Genomic DNA, 17,398 nt, shown 5'->3' on the forward strand with positions numbered 1-17,398 from the left:
TTCGCTTATTTTCTCAGCAGGAACTTAAAATATATGGGGAAGAGATTGAGGTGAACAAGAAGATGTGCCAGGCCAGTCACCCAGGTGAAAAGGAAAGGGGCTAACACTTCTACTTTAAACCTCTCACTCTGACACTTGGAATGCTTTTAGCAGATACCAATGTAAGCACAAGTTAGGTTTCGAATAAATTTAGACCACCTCTGGCCTAATTTCGTGTCATGAGAAAGTTCTTGAGGTTTTTACAAAATAGACTGGAAGCTTGTGCACACATTTGAGGTTGATGTAAACAAAAAGGGAGGCTGTTGGGTTTTTAATACAGTGGTACCTCAGGTTACATACGCTTCAGGTTACAGACTCCCCTAACCCAGAAATAGTACCTCGGGTTAAGAACTTTGCTTCAGGATGAGAACAGAAATTGTGCTCTGGTGGCGTGGCGGCAGCAGGAGGCCCCATTAGCTAAAGTGGTGCTTCAGGTTAAGAACAGTTTCAGGTTAAGAACAGACCTCCAGAACACATTACGTTCTTAACCCGAGGCACCACTGTATAAGTAGCGGCAGTTTGCTGCTGAACGGTCTCAGAGGTGGGAGGAAACAAGAATATACCAGGATATAACATGTACAATTTGAAGAGTAAGGAAAAACTACCCATGGTAAATAACTCAAAAATATAGTATGTACTTACTAAGCTGTAACGTAGTTGCAAGTTTGGGCCCTGAGCAGACATTCAGAATCTGAGATGGGGAGCTGCTGTATATATATTACTAGGCTGTACCTAAGTATGAACTGATATGTATGTTCCCTGAATAAATGCTGTATTCCTCAGTTTCACTGTTAAATGTAGATTGAGCTGCAAATAAGGAAGGATGTTCAGTCTTCTGTTTCCTTGATAACATCCTGAGTGCTGTAGCTAGTTAGAAGAGGCTGGTGCTCTCAGACTGCTCACTACACTCGCAGTAAACGCAGCTCTTTGTCTCTTAGAATGTTCTGCTTCCTCTTTTTAAGAATTTTTTTTTCTTTTGGGGTGGAAGCTCATGGGAGTTAGCATGCATCTATGATGAGGGCTGAGCTGCTTAAAAGAACGACTGGCTACACTAAAAGATTAATAAAGTGGCACATGTGAGTGAAAGGAGCAGACAGAAATGAAACAGTGAATGGCTTTTTGCTTTGGTTTGTAATATCCAGTACACTGCATGACTCTAAAGAGAAGCAGTCAGAAGCTAAATGACTGGTTCTGATTTTCCCCAAGGGGTAGTAGCTAAATATTTAATTGTAAATTTCTTTTCTGTTACTATCCCCTAATACGTTCTCAAGTTCTGTAGCGTAAGCAAGGATATTCTGTGCATTTCAGCTTTTTGTTTAGCTTAGTCCCAACAAACCATTTACTCTGATCGTTAATGAAGTAGAGAAACTACTGACAGAATATAGTGTACACCATTTAACGTTACTGCTTTTGTGATGTTTCAGAGGCAGCTTTGAGAGTCCCTAAATATTTTCAGCGTTGGTAATATTTCCGCGCAGGTTGTCTTCCATGTAGGAAAAATATATGTTCACACCCATCTGTCTCAGGAGACAATAGAGGAGTGCTTCTTTGGAGGTGAAGTCAAACTATTTGTTGAAAGGTTATAGTGCCTGCTATGGCTGTAGAGACCAATACGGGAGCAACATGTTTTGTTGCAGCTGGAGCAGATGAAGGCATCCAGCTGTGCTGCTGCAGATGCACCATGGCATTTCTTCTCTCTGTGCTCCTCCCACCAAACATTCCTCCTCTTGTTGTTGCTATGGATGCACAACCTGTCTGTCTCCAGGTGCAGTGGTGGTCTGCAAGGGGTTCCCCCCACGGCGGGGATTGGGGTTGATTTTGCCAGCCTTCATGTTCACACATGAGCAACACTACATAATCAAAGCCTTTGGGCCTAAAATTAACAGAATTAGTGTGTTTTTGTTGCTGTCTGAATGATAACACATTTAATCAGATGATCTCACTGTGGTGAACCTGGGCAAGGCAGAAAATATATTATGCTTTGGAGGTTTTGGTGGTCTTTGCAGCAAGCCACCACTTGTTATGCCCAAACAGGGGAAAGGTACCCTTTTGTAGGGTTCACCAGCACAGTGCTTGTTTACATGAAACCATGGTTAATTTAAAACTGATTTAACGTGTTGTGGAAATTGGGCCATTGTCTAGTTGGCCTGAGAACCTCTTGTGATTTTTCAAGCTATTGCAGAAAAAGCTGTCTTTTCTGTTTCCATGGAGACAGCTGGGCGTGAATTGATAAGAGTTCTCTTATCAAACTAGGAATCTGACAGGCTGCAGTCCAGAACTCCCTTACTATTACTGTAATAGGAGGCTAGATACAGACTTAAGGCCATTGCATAGCAGTCTTGGTTCATGTGTAGCTGCTAAAAATATCCTTCCTCTCAAGCACAAATGTTCTAGCATAAAAGAAACAGTTGCTTTACTTCCCATCAATTTGGTTAGATTAATTACTGACTTGGCTTTCAGCTCTGTAGGAATTTTCACTTCACATCTAGTGTCTACAAAGAGAAGTTCTCTTCCTAGATTGATGAAAATGTTTGGCTTCCAGATTTCTGCTGATGCAGTGCATTTTTATATAGGGAAGCTTTATTGTGTTTTATATCGCTGTGTGAGAAATGGTATAGAGTATGGCATGTGTGGACACAAGTGTTTGCTATACCATGTAAATATTAACAGGAGGTCTGAAATCATTAATAAATTACTGCAATCAGCTAAACTTACCAGATTTAAAATGAGCATATTAAGCGGACTTTAGAGTTGTGCCCTGTGAAGTTGTGTTTAGTGTTTATGTCTTAATTGTTTACTATCTGTGTTCATTGCTATTCTTATTATGTGGCTGTTCAATAAAAAGGCCCTCTTTAAATTTTCATAGAAATATACAGTATTGTGTTTCTTATTCCATAGAAGCAAATTAGCTAATAAACAAAGCATCTTAATTGGATGTCACTATCCCTTCAGCTGGAGTACATTGATTTGGGAAGAGCTTGTCACATGTATAGAGACAAGGTTGAACTACTCTGGCTTCATGGGGGTGAGATGAGGGCCACAAATGTGTTTGGAGTTCAGCTTCATCTTCGAAAACGCCCATGTTCCGTTTTGGATGATACAGACGCCCAATGAAAAGCAGAAGTGTGAGCTGCTTTAAGACTTGAAAGAGCTCTTAAGACAATCTTAATAGGAGAAGGGGATCAAATACAAAGCTGATTGAAGGGTAAATTTTAAAAGAAACCAGTTATAGGATTTCAGATTTGAAGTACACAGTACAATTCAACAATGGCTGTAATAGGCTATAAAATAGCTTTATGTAGATCATGTGATGGATTTTTAAAGGTAATAGAGCTTAGCATTGGATGTAGCTGACATACCAGTGCCTGGTCCTCCTAGGAGACAAAATACATGCTCTCTATAACACAATTAATTCCATATTTCATAGCGAGTATCAGAATATGGCTTGACTTTGAAATGTCTACAGAATGTAGTTTGACTTGGTATAATTTACTTTTCAGCTACTGGAGTAGGGTAAGAGTGCTTTGAAACTATCTGGCTTTTCATAAAGTAGGCTTAAATTAGAGCATCAACATCATGCTATCCTGAAATGTAATTTTGTGTTTCTTTAATCCCCTCTCTCCCAGGTTTTGAACGAAGAATGTGATCAAAATTGGTACAAGGCGGAACTCAATGGCAAAGATGGCTTCATTCCCAAAAATTATATTGAAATGAAACCACATCCGTAAGTAAAGTACCATGACTTCTGTGTGTGACATTATGCTTAGAGCCAAATTCTGGCTAAGTTCACTTGCAGTTCTGGTAGTTGTCAATGCAGGAAGGATATCTCCGGAAAACTTTTTCATTCCCATGAGAGCCATCAATCCTCTGACCATATTTTGGATGGCAGGGATGCCATCAATGCAGGGGTTGTAGTGGCAGTTGTTGACATTGGCAGCAACAAAGTGGATCATGTGAACTGCATTCCCACTCAGTACACTCACTGTGAGTCTTGCAAAATCAACAGTAAAGCCCAGGTTGTTGGCTTTTGTTGCAGTTTGAACTAGACAGGCTTCACCCAACATAACATTTGATTCTGCTGTAGTAATGGGCAGGCTTTAACTGTTCAAAAGGAAACCTTTGCGAATGGTACACACTTCATTAGTGTAAAATTATTTCCTGCCTGTTTTCCCCTTCACCAAAAAGACTCTTTTTCTTGGTGAACTTACTAAAAATCTTTGTATATTCTATACTAGATGTGTGGTCCTTACTAGTCAGTATTTCCTGTAAAATATTACCGCTGACAGCTTATTAAATGTTTAGTTCTTTCTTTGCATTGATATCAGGCAATCGTTCACTATATTAAGTACTACATGGTCTCAATACTGAGGATATATAATGAAGACAAGTTCCTGTTCACTAAGCTGTGTATACACATTCTGTTGCCAGCAGCACAAGGCCTGTGCCGAGAAACTTACACAGTATTCTTTGTAAAATCTCAGCCCTGAAACCCTTTCACTAAACAATAGTTCCAACTGAAATCTAATTTTGAAACCCACCTTTGCCATTCATTCTCAGGTTTTGCTGCTTATAGTTTTCCAGTTTTGCTCCATCTCAACAAATACTTCTAATTCTTCTAGTCATCCTTTCCATGCAGACCTTTCCACTCATTTCTACTTTCTCACTTACTGTCTTCTTGAAGAGAGATAACATAAGCAAAAACCTGTCCTAAAGAGCTTACAATCTAAACAGGGGCAAGGTTAATAGGAGAGGACTTTGTGCAAATCTAGTCATAGTTACTTAGGCTTAATTTCAATACAGGGTCATTCTAAGGCTGCCAGCCAATTAAAGAATTTTACTCTATTAATCATCACTGTTTCAAGCAGTTAATTGGTTGGATTTGAACTTTTTTATGTTTTCCAAAACTTCAGTACAGGTGTCCCTTTGAGACACTGAATGAAATTTCACAAATGTAGGAAGCAAAGAACCAAGAATAAACCTTGGCTACCACTTGTAGTTGGTGAGCAGAGAGCTTAACCATGAGCCCCAGTTTGGACAACATGTTTCACCAAACCTTGGCTTAGCTTAGCATTGGGCATCAATAAAAAGAACTGGAAAAGAGTGAAGCGACTGCAAGCTCCTCTCTAGGAATTCACATGGTCACATACTTTTGCTAACTAACAAGACTTTAGGGTCATATTCTAAGGCCCTTTTCACTGCTGGTGCTCCAGTTGTAGAATGCCTTTTCTGTAAAGGCTCACTGGGCACCTTTTTGGTATTCCTATTGGCACTAGGTGAAGACCTTATTTGCCCTTGCTTTTCATCTTAAAATATTTGAGTTGTGGTTTTTTTAAAAAACTTTTTTAACGTCATTCATTTTATCTTGGGACTCAGCTACACAGCTACAAATAAAACGTTTTCAATATGTTGTAAAGTGCATTATACAAATGTGTCACTAGATAGCGACAGTTTAAAAAACCAATTTCACTGCATTTTTTATATGTGTGTAGATTCCACCTTGGTGTTAAGCTGTTGCTGGATTTATTCTGTTTTGGAAGTTGTGTTTTCCCCTCTTATGGTTATCTATAACAATTGCCTCTTGATATTTTTAAGGACTACAGATCCCCAACACCTTACCTCAGGATAGCTCTGGTTATCAGGAGGAATGGCCTTTAGGCATTACAAGTTGACAAAGAGAGTTGCCCTGTTAAAAGAAGTTGAACACATTACACAATCAGTGCAAGTTACTTTGCCCATTAGTAAACAGCAATGTTTGGTTTTGAATTGGTTGACTGCTGTAATAAGGAAGCATGCTTCAATTAAATTCTATTGATACGTTTCACATGTGAATGTGAAACAAATTGAGCTCTCAATAACATGGCTCCATGGTGACTGGCCGCAAACGTTTTCAGAGGCCAAAATTGTGGTTGCTGAGTTTCTGAGGCAGAAACCTAGGGCAACGTGTACATACATGGAAAGGGAGAAATGAAACCTTCCTAAGACACTGGCCATGACCCGCAGACCTGCAAGCGCACCTCGGTTTTTGTTTTTTTTGTAGAAGTTGCTAACAGTTTGGGATGTAGTTTTCTGACCAAACCCGGCAATGCAGGCAGTCTAGAATGCTTGCAGAGATCTGCACATAATGTAAACTTACAGATCGTGCTTCTTTTGTCTGAATCACTACTATGCTTACAGAAAAGTTCTGTCTAGTTCTGGAAGAATAAGCCATATAATGCAGGCCCAATATAAAACCAAAGTCAGTTTTGTGGCAATTCCAATACTATATCTGACATGTGAAAGTGGAATCAGAAGATGAACAGATGCAGCTCTCATGACATAATCAATCCACCAACCTTGTGTGTTTCCCATTGCTTCCGGCAAGAGCCAGATTTTTCTAACTACTAAGAAGCATCAGTGACAAGTGTTTAAGTTATTGACAGATCTAGCAATGGAAAGCACAGAGAGGCATTAATGCAACATTTGTGAAGTGCTTTCTAGTGTTTGAGTCACTTAACGTGCACTATCTAGTAATCCTTTACAATTCTGTAAAGTCAGTATTATCCCCCATATTGCATTTGGGGGACAGAGGACTGAGGCTGAGAAAGAGGCTTGCCTAAATCCAAGTAATGACTTCATGATGGAGGCAAACATTTCTGATTTCAAACTTCCTTACTTGTAGCAGAGTCTCCTTTAGCCACTATACCATATTGTCTCTAAGTATTTGAGATGGGTTTGTGTGATCTACCTTCCAAAATGGTTTTCAATGTGAATAGCCCTAAAGGCGCTTGTAAACTTAAACCGTGTTCCCCCAAATGCCATTAATCATGGGGCTTAGATTCAGTATACGCTAAACAAAGCTTTCCTAGGTAGCAACTATAGCTGGCACCCATAAAGCGGAGTTGCAAAATGATGCAAAATCCTATCTGCCCTAATAGTCACTATTCTGGCTTTGCTAAAAGTAGAATGTTTGTGGTTTATTTTAAGGGGAATGCTTGCTGTCGGGAATCTGAAGTAAAGAAATTAAATCACTACAAATAATTTTAAAGGATGGGAGAAGTTCCTTAAGAATCTATAACTTGTTAATCCTGAATCTCATTGTTTCAGCCAAATTCTCTTGCCTCTTCCTATAATGCAGTGGTTAAAAGCCTTGGAAATGGCAAAAATTGCTAAATCAAGAGACGTTGAGGAAATTGACTTTTTTAAAAAATGAAGTGGTATCTATTACTTACTGGAACTTGATGTATTTATGTAATCCCCAGTTTTATATCACTCCAATCTTTTAAATTACTTTTTAAAAACATTATTTAAGTGCAGCCTCGTGGAACAGTTCAATTGATTATACCTGTCAGATTACTTCCCAGCTATGAACATATCCAAACTTGCCTTTTTGGAGTTTGAATTATGCTTAATTTTCAACTGTGTTTGCACAGGTGGTTTTTTGGGAAGATCCCCCGAGCAAAAGCTGAGGAGATGTTGGGCAAACAGAGACATGATGGTGCCTTCCTCATAAGAGAGAGTGAGAGTGCTCCCGGGGACTTTTCTCTCTCCGTCAAGTAAGTGTTGCATTATAGTTGGTTGATAAACACTTTCTGCACTTAAACTGCAGGTGAAATAAGCCTATTTGAATTATTCTTACTTCTGCCATAAAATCTAGTCCTTGTTTCCCTGACTACAAAACTTGGAAATGTTGGTGCAGTAACTTGACTATGGTTTTTAAAAAAGTGGGCTACCACTTGTCTGCAAGTGATATATGGGGACGCTTATTGGTTGTCCTGCTTTCTCGTCTCTCCCTCCACCCCTGCCCATCTTGCTTTTTAGTGCTTTCCTTCTCAAATCTCAGGCATTTTGCAATTAGGGCTGGTAAAGTTGTAAAATGCTTTTCAAATATATAGAATCCTTCATAATACCCTAGGGAAATCACTGTTAACTCCAGGATTCTACACTTTTTAAGGATCTTTGTGTTCATTGATTTATCACCCGAATCTCTCATCTCTGAAGGTATCCTTCAGCAACTTACATGTTTCCAAATAAGGTGCTGTTGCCACATTGGCGCTAATCGCCTTTTGTAAATAGGTTCTGTTGTTTCCTTTAAATCAAATAAAAAAAATTATTAAACTCTAGCTACATGAATTGATACTGTACAAATAGAAAACCACATGTACCTTGCTGAGTCCTTCTGCATAGCTTTGCCCTTCCAAATGCTACCATGCAGTCTCCCAGATAGTCTCATATTGTAAGGGGGAGGCTTTCTTGACTATTCAAGTATGTAGAAGTTTGGTGTTTTTGTTCTTGACTCTGTGAATAGTCCTCAAGTGTTTCTTTCAGTCTTCTTCTCCTACATTGTAATAGATCAGCTTTGGTACAAATGAAAACCTGTTGGGAATAATCAAACCAAGATATTAATAGAATGTTCATTCTAATAGTTTATTACACCTTTACTATACAACCAGCATATGTATTTATTAGCAGTGGTAATCAGTGACACATGCTGACTTCTCATAGCACAGTACTGCCACCTATCGTTCAAGAGTCACTGAAATCCATATTTGCCTAGAACCAACAATAGGTCCTGTTAGCTTAGAGAGAGAGAAAATACTCAGTACTGTACCTGCCTCGCTGGCATGAATTAACATTGTGCCTCACTTCATGTCAAAGGAAAATGACTAACTCACCTCATTATCTGAAGCCTCAGATGTCATTCCCATTGACTATTAGGGTGAAAGCAACAAACGCCTATAACCTGTAGTTATTATTGAGCAGAATTATTTGCAGGCATAGTGGCCACTTCTGAGGGCGATAAAGCCTGCCAAATTTCAGGCATAGCTGCAAGGCTTTCTATGTGAAATGCCTTTAAAGTGTGAAAGAAAAAAGTGCAAACTTTATTATGTTTATTAGTGCAAAGTTTATTATGTTCTTTTGGTATCCTATATCAAAAGGATATAGATTGGAAATAAGTGGAAAGTCCTGGTAAAGCCATTCCTTGCTTGAAGCTAGATCTGTCACTTACAGGCACCTTTCCTCTTCTGCCTCCTCTCCTATACTCTGCCTGGAGTTTACCATTTATGGAAGGCTTAAGCGAGGTTATTAAGAACCCTCCCAAGATTCCAGAGCCTTGGAGCTAGCCTCCTTCACCTTGGACCACCTCTGATCCAGTCTGTCTTGGGATTCTGAAGCAGTCCAAACATCTCCAAGGAACTGAGTCCTTTCCTTGGACTCATGTCTTGTCTGAGACTAACGCTCGACTGTTAGCCTGTGTACGTGCAAATGTTTGCTTCACCAACAGCAGACAATAGTACCTGTCATGCATTGGCATACACATTAGAAGAATAAATAAAAGCCTGGCCATGTTCTTCTCTTTCTATTTAGATTTGGAAATGATGTGCAGCACTTCAAGGTGCTTCGAGATGGGGCTGGCAAGTATTTCCTCTGGGTGGTAAAGTTCAATTCTCTGAATGAGTTGGTAGACTATCACAGATCGACCTCTGTCTCCAGGAATCAGCAGATATTTCTTCGAGACATTGAGCAGGTGCCTCAGGTAAAGGAGCATGAGTGGAATTCTGCCTCATTTCCACCTTCAGATGTTCTATATCATTCAATAATAACCTTACGCAAATCTGTGTTTTAGGGGATTTTACAGTTTGGAGTATAAGCACAATTCTAATACCTGCTATATATTTGGGAGCATTCTTTGTCCACTGTGTATTTAGCCACCTCTGAAGATATTGTAAGCAAATTTTGCACGATGGTTCCTGAGATCAAGGAGCAAGTTTTCACCTCCTTTGGGATACAAATGGGCACCATTCTGAATCAAGAGGGCGGACTCCACTTTTCAAAACTGCGCTGATACTTTGGTTTATTAGAATTCCTGAGCAAGGCCGCGTATGAGGCTGCCGGCTTATAATATTTGTTACTACAGTGCCTTTCTTTCATGGCGAAGGATACCACACGGGGGTTGCAGTTCACATTGGCTACTCCTGCAGGAGTCTCATCTCAAGCTTGTCAGTACATGGGTAACACCACTAGCCAGACCCTCTGCCAATGAAGGTTCATGGTTAGTCCATTAAGCCTAACTAGTGAAAGGCCCTGCATGCCACAGACTTTTCTTGGTCCTCCAGTGACAATGCAGATTTGGCAACACCTGCCAGACTTTTTACCTGATTCTTTAGTGAGTAATGTACCCTTTCAATGCAGGTTCATTGGTAGGCAAAAAACAGGACTCAAGAAAAACAAAACCAGTTTTTGCATTAACGCAAGTGTATATGAATTTTATATGGTGTACTCTATTTTTAAAAATCAGTAGAAGCCAAATTGGTAGCTTTACCCTAGGGGTGAGCAACTGCATCTAGGCAGGACTGGATCCAGAACTGGCTCACCTTTAGCAGAAAATGAAAATTGGAAATGTGTAGAGCAATTAATAACTCACCCTTCTTTTCTTTGGTCTGCAGCAACCCACATATGTTCAGGCTCTCTTTGATTTTGACCCTCAAGAGGAAGGTGAGCTGGGCTTTCGCCGTGGAGACTTTATCCGGGTCCTTGACAATTCTGATCCCAACTGGTGGAAGGGAGCCTGCCACGACCAAACAGGCATGTTTCCACGCAACTACGTGACCCCAGTGAACCGGAACATCTAGAGCAAATTATTAAAGATTATTTAAGGAAACAGGAGAAACAGTACACATTCAGAATCTAAGTGCAGCCAGTGATCTCCAGTCATCAGGCCATAAATCTGAGTCACCTCTCTGCCGGAGAGGGAACACTTTATTCCCCCCACTCAGTATGGAACTTTGTGGGGAGGGGACAGGAGAAGGGTCCAACTTGTGCGCCAAAACTTACCTTTTAAATTAAATAGATATTAACAGATTTCTTCGGTTACTTCCGGGTGGCCCCTTTCGTTCGCTTGTCCTTTCTCCCCCAACGCTGACACACCAGTTCATCAGTGCATGAAGTTTTAATGCTATATGAAGTCCATGCCATGCCACTCAAGGAAGATAAGAGGGAGAAGCTCTGCTGGTGTTTGCTACTTATGCAAACGGCCTTCATGAAGGGACCGAGAAAGGAACCAAATCCACTACCCAGTTTAAAAGCAAAACACACACATGCCATATGCCAACTTTACTTTTGCCTTCAGTATTTTGCCTGGGTAAGATAGGGTCTTAATTCCTCCTACCTGCCTTCCCATCTGAAAACTCAGCTGCTTCAGAGCAAAGGGAAGAAGGCGGGGCTTTTACCACCCCAGGTTGCAGGCTGTCGTGACAAATTCTCTGCTACAGCTAGATCATGCTCTCATCAACCATGACGGCTTTTAAAATTTGTTTAAGTGTGTGGTTGAGCACATTCTTCTATTTTTCCATTAGTGCCTTTCCCTCATTTCCTTATTCTTTTTTAAGTTAAAAGGACAGTCCAGAGCTTTCAGATTTCCCCCCTGCTTTTATGTAAATATTTAAGGGGTTGAATGGGAGGGATGTAGCTTTATTATTAAATACGAAGCCTTCCATAAACCAGATGGAGCTTTAAAATGTGTATAAGCACCTGATATTCTTTATTACCAGGTGGGAAAAGACATAAAAGTGTTCTACAAGAGGCAGGGCTAGGACCTGCAGCCAGGGGCCCTTGAGAGAAAAGAGAGATTGCACCATTATGAAGAATGTGGCATGTTGTATGACGCTGCCATGTGGTGGAGACTGAATATTCTGGGGTGTCCTGTGAAACTCTCATTTCCAAAAAAAAAAAAATATTACAGGGAGGCATCATGAAATTGTGCTTAATTACACATTGGGTGCTTTCCAAGTATATAATTAAAGATGATGCTTAGTGATAAGCAGTTCAGTTCCCCTTTATAAACACACATACTATATATATATATATGAGAGAGACTGGGTCTCGGTTAGTCTTTGACTTGTTCTCGAAAAGAGGAATCTGGTATCTTTATGCTTCAGATTTTCCCTGTCTCCACATGCCAGTGTTACATAGTTGGAGGAGTTGTGTTTCTTCCAACTTACAGCAGGCTGTTGGGGGTTGTATTTCAATCTTGCGTCCCCAGATAAGATTCACTAAAGCCATTCATAGCTTTATGAATGGACTTGGAGAGGGAAGAGCAACCTGCAGAGCTCTTTGTGCCAATACACACCTTATTTCCTTTTGCTGAGCCACATGGCTGAAACTTTCATCCCAACAACAGATCCCAAAGCTACCACAGATATCTTCTTTTCCGCCCAAATGGGGAAAATTCCTGTGTTGGCAGGTGCCTTTTTATACTAAGTGTTACAAGTGTGTTATTCCTGAGATGGACTCTGCCTTACACTTCCATTTCTCCCAGCAGATGAAAGAAAAAGCTACCCTGTAGCGTATTGATTTCTCACCCATTCCTTGCTAGCTGACTTTTTCTTTCCCTCTCCCCCATACTTTCTTCTTTCTAAAATGATTGGAAAAGGAATCTATGGCATTCTACACTTGGACCATTTGATTGTTTTCTTATTTTGGAATCGGTGTATATCATGCAGCCTTGCAGACATAATGTCTTGTGTGTATATATATATTAAAAAAAAAAAATCAGTGTTTAAATAAAAAAAGGCCTATGTACTTAATCCTTTAACTCAGCAGCAGCATTTGGTAGTTAGTAATTAACTGTGAATAATAAATATACAACAAATTCTTCACTTGAATATCAGTGTCTTTTCTGTTCATTTAATGAACCATCAGCTAGTTTAGGGCTGTAGTTCTCCTAACCATCTCTACTCCTGCAGGTAAGTGGGGTTAGGATTGCACCCTGAAAAAGTGATCCACGGAAGGTTCTGCATCTTCAGATGATTTGCTACCCACCCAAAATCTCACCTGTTCAGCATAGATTTCTGTTACACTAGAAGTCAAACGTTGGTGACAGCTAAAAGCTCAATATCCGCCACAATCGAAACATAAAAAATAACACAATACTTCCCTTGAACCATACAGTACGGACCTTAAATCTCACATCACTTACTGAAGAAACAGTCACGTGTAACACTTTCAAACTGTATCCTGGGCTGATATGTCATAATGGGTGGGAAGGTATTAAAGAGGTTGAGGTGAGATTCTTCAGACTGAGATAGGGCACGGGGAAAGGAGAAGGATGCTGTATCCTAGACATGCAAGCTGCAGAGCCTATGTGTATTCTGTTTATAATGGTTTCAGCTGGTGGACACCACAAACCCTCCCACTCCAAATGTGCCCGCACACTTTCTGACTCACCATCTGGTGCAATTTTTTTAATGCTATATTCAGCCAAATATTTTAACATTTAATGTTTAGTTCAATATTTACTATAGAAAATCTGCCAGAGAAACCCTGACAGCCAAGACTGCCCCTGGACTGGGCCAAGCTGAAAGAACTCAGAATTTGACAGTGCGCCATTTGAAACTTCCTATAGGCTAAAAGCAAACCAGATCATCTACATATTCACGTGAACTTCTGACTCGTAACATTGGTAACAAAATAATACATAAACCGCTTATCTCCTAAGGCCATGGTTTTTGGACTCGTGTTGGTGCTTAGGCACTTGGTACTGCAGTCTTCTTGCTCTCATTTGGAACAGTTGCTCTGTCAAAGGCTGATTCTGGAATTCCGTTAGTATTTGCATAACTTGGGTGCATAAGCTGGGAGGGCTGCTTTTGGAAAGAGGGCATTTGGCAGTTCTGCTGTCTGCATGGAGTTGATCCATTTTATCAGAACCGAGACCATCCTGCCTAAGGGCTGGTCCACACTTCTGCTTGTCTGAGCGGTTTTCTGCTTGTCCTGTACTTTCTAGGCATGGGGTTGAGCGTTTTTCTATTTCCCCTGGAAAAACCCGCTCTTGGTGCTGAATTGGAGCAAATGTCAATCCATGGAAAACCTTAAAAGATTGGGTTTTCCCAGGGAAACGCAGCCAGACAAGCAGAAGTCTGGATGTGCCACAAAGAGCCATGTTGGAGGAGAAAGTGGCTAGGCTTGTACAATGTCGGTATTGCCTGCTTGTAGGTCTTCAAAGTACGACACAATATTATGTTCTATCTATCCCACTGCCTGGGGGTTGCTTTCCCCCTGTAAATTGGGTTAAAAGTTCTTTGGCAGGATGGTACGGGTCTTAATCATTTTTGCACTTTTTTTTTTTGGAGACTTTTCACACATTTTGCTGATGGTAAAAAAAATCCTGATAGCAGTGTATGAGTTACAGCCTGGACTACTTAAGCTGGTGTTGCAAAACTGAATTTGGATTGTTTATTTTTAGAAGTATTCTGATTTAGGGTGCAAGCTTAACCCCACTTACCTGAGCGTAGGTGCCATTGAATTCAACAAGATCTAGTTCTGAGTAGATACAATTCGTATTGTACTTCAGTCTTTAAAAAACCCCAAAAACTTCAGGAAATTTTGCAGGGGACATTTGACCCAAAGCCAGCAGAGCTACTGACCACCTAAGTTCACTAAGGTGGAAGAAGAAGATCTCAGATGAAGAGAGAAAAATAGTCTGACCACATTTTTCCTGTCTCTTCCCCCCGCCCCCGCCTATTACTGATGTAATCTTTGCCTCTGTTCCGTTCGTAAATGGTGCTCAATTTTGCATTCAAAACTCCTTTTTGAGGCAAATACAATTTCTCTAGATGTCACATTCTATCCAAGCTTTTATTTAAGAAAGAAAATCTGCATACTTGCCTGCTGTGCTGATTGCTGGCAAACCATCAGCCATCAGAAGACATATGGCTCAAATTTTAAATCTTGGCTGTCGGTTAGCCTCCGCTTCAAAAGCTCTAAATTTAGCCAATGAGTAACCACAGCAACAAACTTGCTATATATCCTTATCCAGTATTAAAACACACAGGTTCCCTCACAGTGCTAACCTTTCTTGCGTGGGCTATGCAATTAAAATGCAATTTGATGCCTGTTTAGATACTGTGTTTACGAAATAATCTTTGGGAATAAGACCTTCTTCATTTCGCAGTTCAGAATTGCTGACACTCCATTTTAGTTCCTTTTTATACTTTCCCATATGCAGTCTCCCCACCCACATCATTTACTGTATCTGGGGACATGTCTATCTAACGAGCTCTGGGAAAATATGACATTGGCATATAGAAAACTGACATAACTAGGAGGTAAAAAATCCTGCTGCTGTTCAGCAGGGACCTAAACTAACTACTGCATCACGAATTTTTAAACACAAAGTTGTTGTTTTTCACAATGCACAAGCCACTGAAAATGGGAGAGGATGTACATTAGAGCAGAGATGGGGGATTTTGTCCTCATGCCGCTATCACCACTGGCCATGCTGGTTGGGGTTGAGGATTAGGGGAAAGGACTACGATACCACTCGGCATAACTACTGAACAAATTAAAACCTTTGCATTTTATCTTTTTGTCTCCATTTAGAGAAGGGATTGGTACTTTCAAATTGCTGTCCTTGATTGATATTTGCCTCTAAAGGAGCAACCACTGCATAAACAAAATTGTAAACCAACTTCATATGTAGCATAAATATTTCACCAAATTACAGATTAATAGGGATGCTAAGTAATTTTGTTTGTGTGTGTGTGTGCTGCAAGTGACACTTATAAAACAGGCAAACATTTGCAGTTAAAATGCATGAAATATGTGGCTGCCTAAGGTCCAAAATTCATTTGACAATAAATTGATGGGTCACCGTACTGGGTAATTTTGGATATGTTGATTGCCATCCTAAAAAGATTAGGGACTCAGCTATATTTGTCACAATAATACGTTTTGAATGTGTTATAATACCAGATAGCACCAGAGAGCAAAAATTAGTTTATATGGATTTTTACGTAGGATTTTTTTTCTTTTTCTTTTATTGTAACAATTTAATTTCTGACCTACAGCAATTTTAACTTGTGTCTGGATCCACTCTAGAAATCTTTCACATGAACTTGCCTATTAAGGTCTTTGAAAGCCCTTCTCTAGCTGCTCCTGCCTTCTAAGGTTAGGTGGGTGGCTAAAAAAGATGCCGCAGTCTCAGTGGTGGCACCTGAGTTGTGGAACTTCTGAGGCATGGGACACACCACACCTTACCTTTAAAGCACTCTTTCTGTGTGACACAAGGGTGGCCACACTAGAGAATGGATGATGCATCAGCTCATGGATGGATAACTTGTGGCCCTTCTAAAGCTGTTGGGACCTCAGCTGCCCTCATCTCTGCTCACTGGCTGTGCAGGCTGGAGCTAAACATACAGATGACCACAGGAGTCCTACTTCCGTATAAGGCTGTGTGTGTAGACACTGGCGGAGGAACGAGATGGAGTGGGGGAACGCACCGTCCCCAGCACCATCGGTGAGGGGGGTACCATCGCGGGCACCCCCCAGACATGCGCAATGCACCCCCACTGTGCTGGGCGCCATGCCCCCGCAGACGACGTGCCGTGCCCCCAGGACACACATCACGTCCCTGTGGACGACGTGCCATGCCCCCTGGGACACACATACCACGCCCCCCAGTGGCGTGCCAGCCACGCCTCCGCCTACTCTCCACCCCAGGTGCTGGAGCATGCAGTTTCACCACTGTCTGTAGAGCAGCAGTTCCCAACTATGCTCTGGGGAGCACTTGGTGAGAGCCAGTGTAGTGTAGTGGTTAAGAGCAGTAGACTCGTAATCTGGAGAACTGGGTTCGCTTCCCCGCTCCTCCACATGCAGCTGCTGGGTGACCTTGGGCCAGTCACACTTCTCTGAAGTCTCTCAGCCTCACTCACCTCACAGAGTGTTTGTTGTGGGGGAGAAAGGGAAAGGAGAATGTTAGCCACTTTGAGACTCCTTCGGGTAGTGATAAAGCGGGATATCAAATCCAAACTCCTCTTCTTCTTCTTGGTGCTCCACAAAGCATCTCCCAAGTGCTCCACGGAGAGATTGGAAATAAAAATAATTAAATACGTGCCTTTGGCATAAGGGCGATGATTGTGCTCCATGATGAATTTCTCTCCTGAAAAGTGCTCCATGACTCAAAATGTTTGGGAACTGCTAGCGTAGAAGATAATTTTCATTTGCATAATTCTTCATACAAAGCGGTAAGGATATAGAGCTCCACAAGAGAACAGGTAGCAGTACCGTTTGGCATAGTATAACTGCCGAACAATCACTTATTATGTCATAACATTGGTGAGCAGGATGGATTTTGTTTCACCACACGTTTTGAGTGATTGAACCCCCATTTTGTGGAAGCAATCACTTTTTAATGATGTCACTTTGGTCCACACAAAAGAGTACATGTAAAATGATACAGGTGAGATTTAGGAGTTGTTCTTGTGAAAGCCTGCCTTAATTTTACATAAATGTACAGTCTGTTTTAAGCTTTTTCTTTATCGTTAGTTCAAACGCTACTGCCTCTTTAAGGAGGTGGCAAGTTCAAGGGCAGGCTTTTTCGGGTTGC

At 40.9% G+C, this 17,398-nt stretch overlaps 1 protein-coding gene across 1 annotated transcript in view; it reads left to right on the forward strand.

Annotated features, from left to right (window-relative positions):
* The window catches only part of GRB2 (growth factor receptor bound protein 2), a 46,916-nt gene extending 34,236 nt beyond the window's left edge, over nucleotides 1–12,680 (forward strand). Inside the window, exons 3-6 of the mRNA XM_083429961.1 lie at nucleotides 3,666–3,763; nucleotides 7,449–7,571; nucleotides 9,385–9,553; nucleotides 10,464–12,680. Coding sequence (XP_083286087.1) covers nucleotides 3,666–3,763; nucleotides 7,449–7,571; nucleotides 9,385–9,553; nucleotides 10,464–10,649 — 576 coding nt within the window. The 3' untranslated portion in view covers nucleotides 10,650–12,680. The remainder of the gene's footprint in view (nucleotides 1–3,665; nucleotides 3,764–7,448; nucleotides 7,572–9,384; nucleotides 9,554–10,463) is intronic.
* The last annotated feature ends 4,718 nt before the right edge of the window (nucleotides 12,681–17,398 follow it).

The sequence above is a fragment of the Podarcis tiliguerta genome (genome assembly GCF_965153285.1).
Source record: "Podarcis tiliguerta genome assembly, chromosome: 2".
Lineage (NCBI taxonomy): Eukaryota > Metazoa > Chordata > Lepidosauria > Squamata > Lacertidae > Podarcis > Podarcis tiliguerta.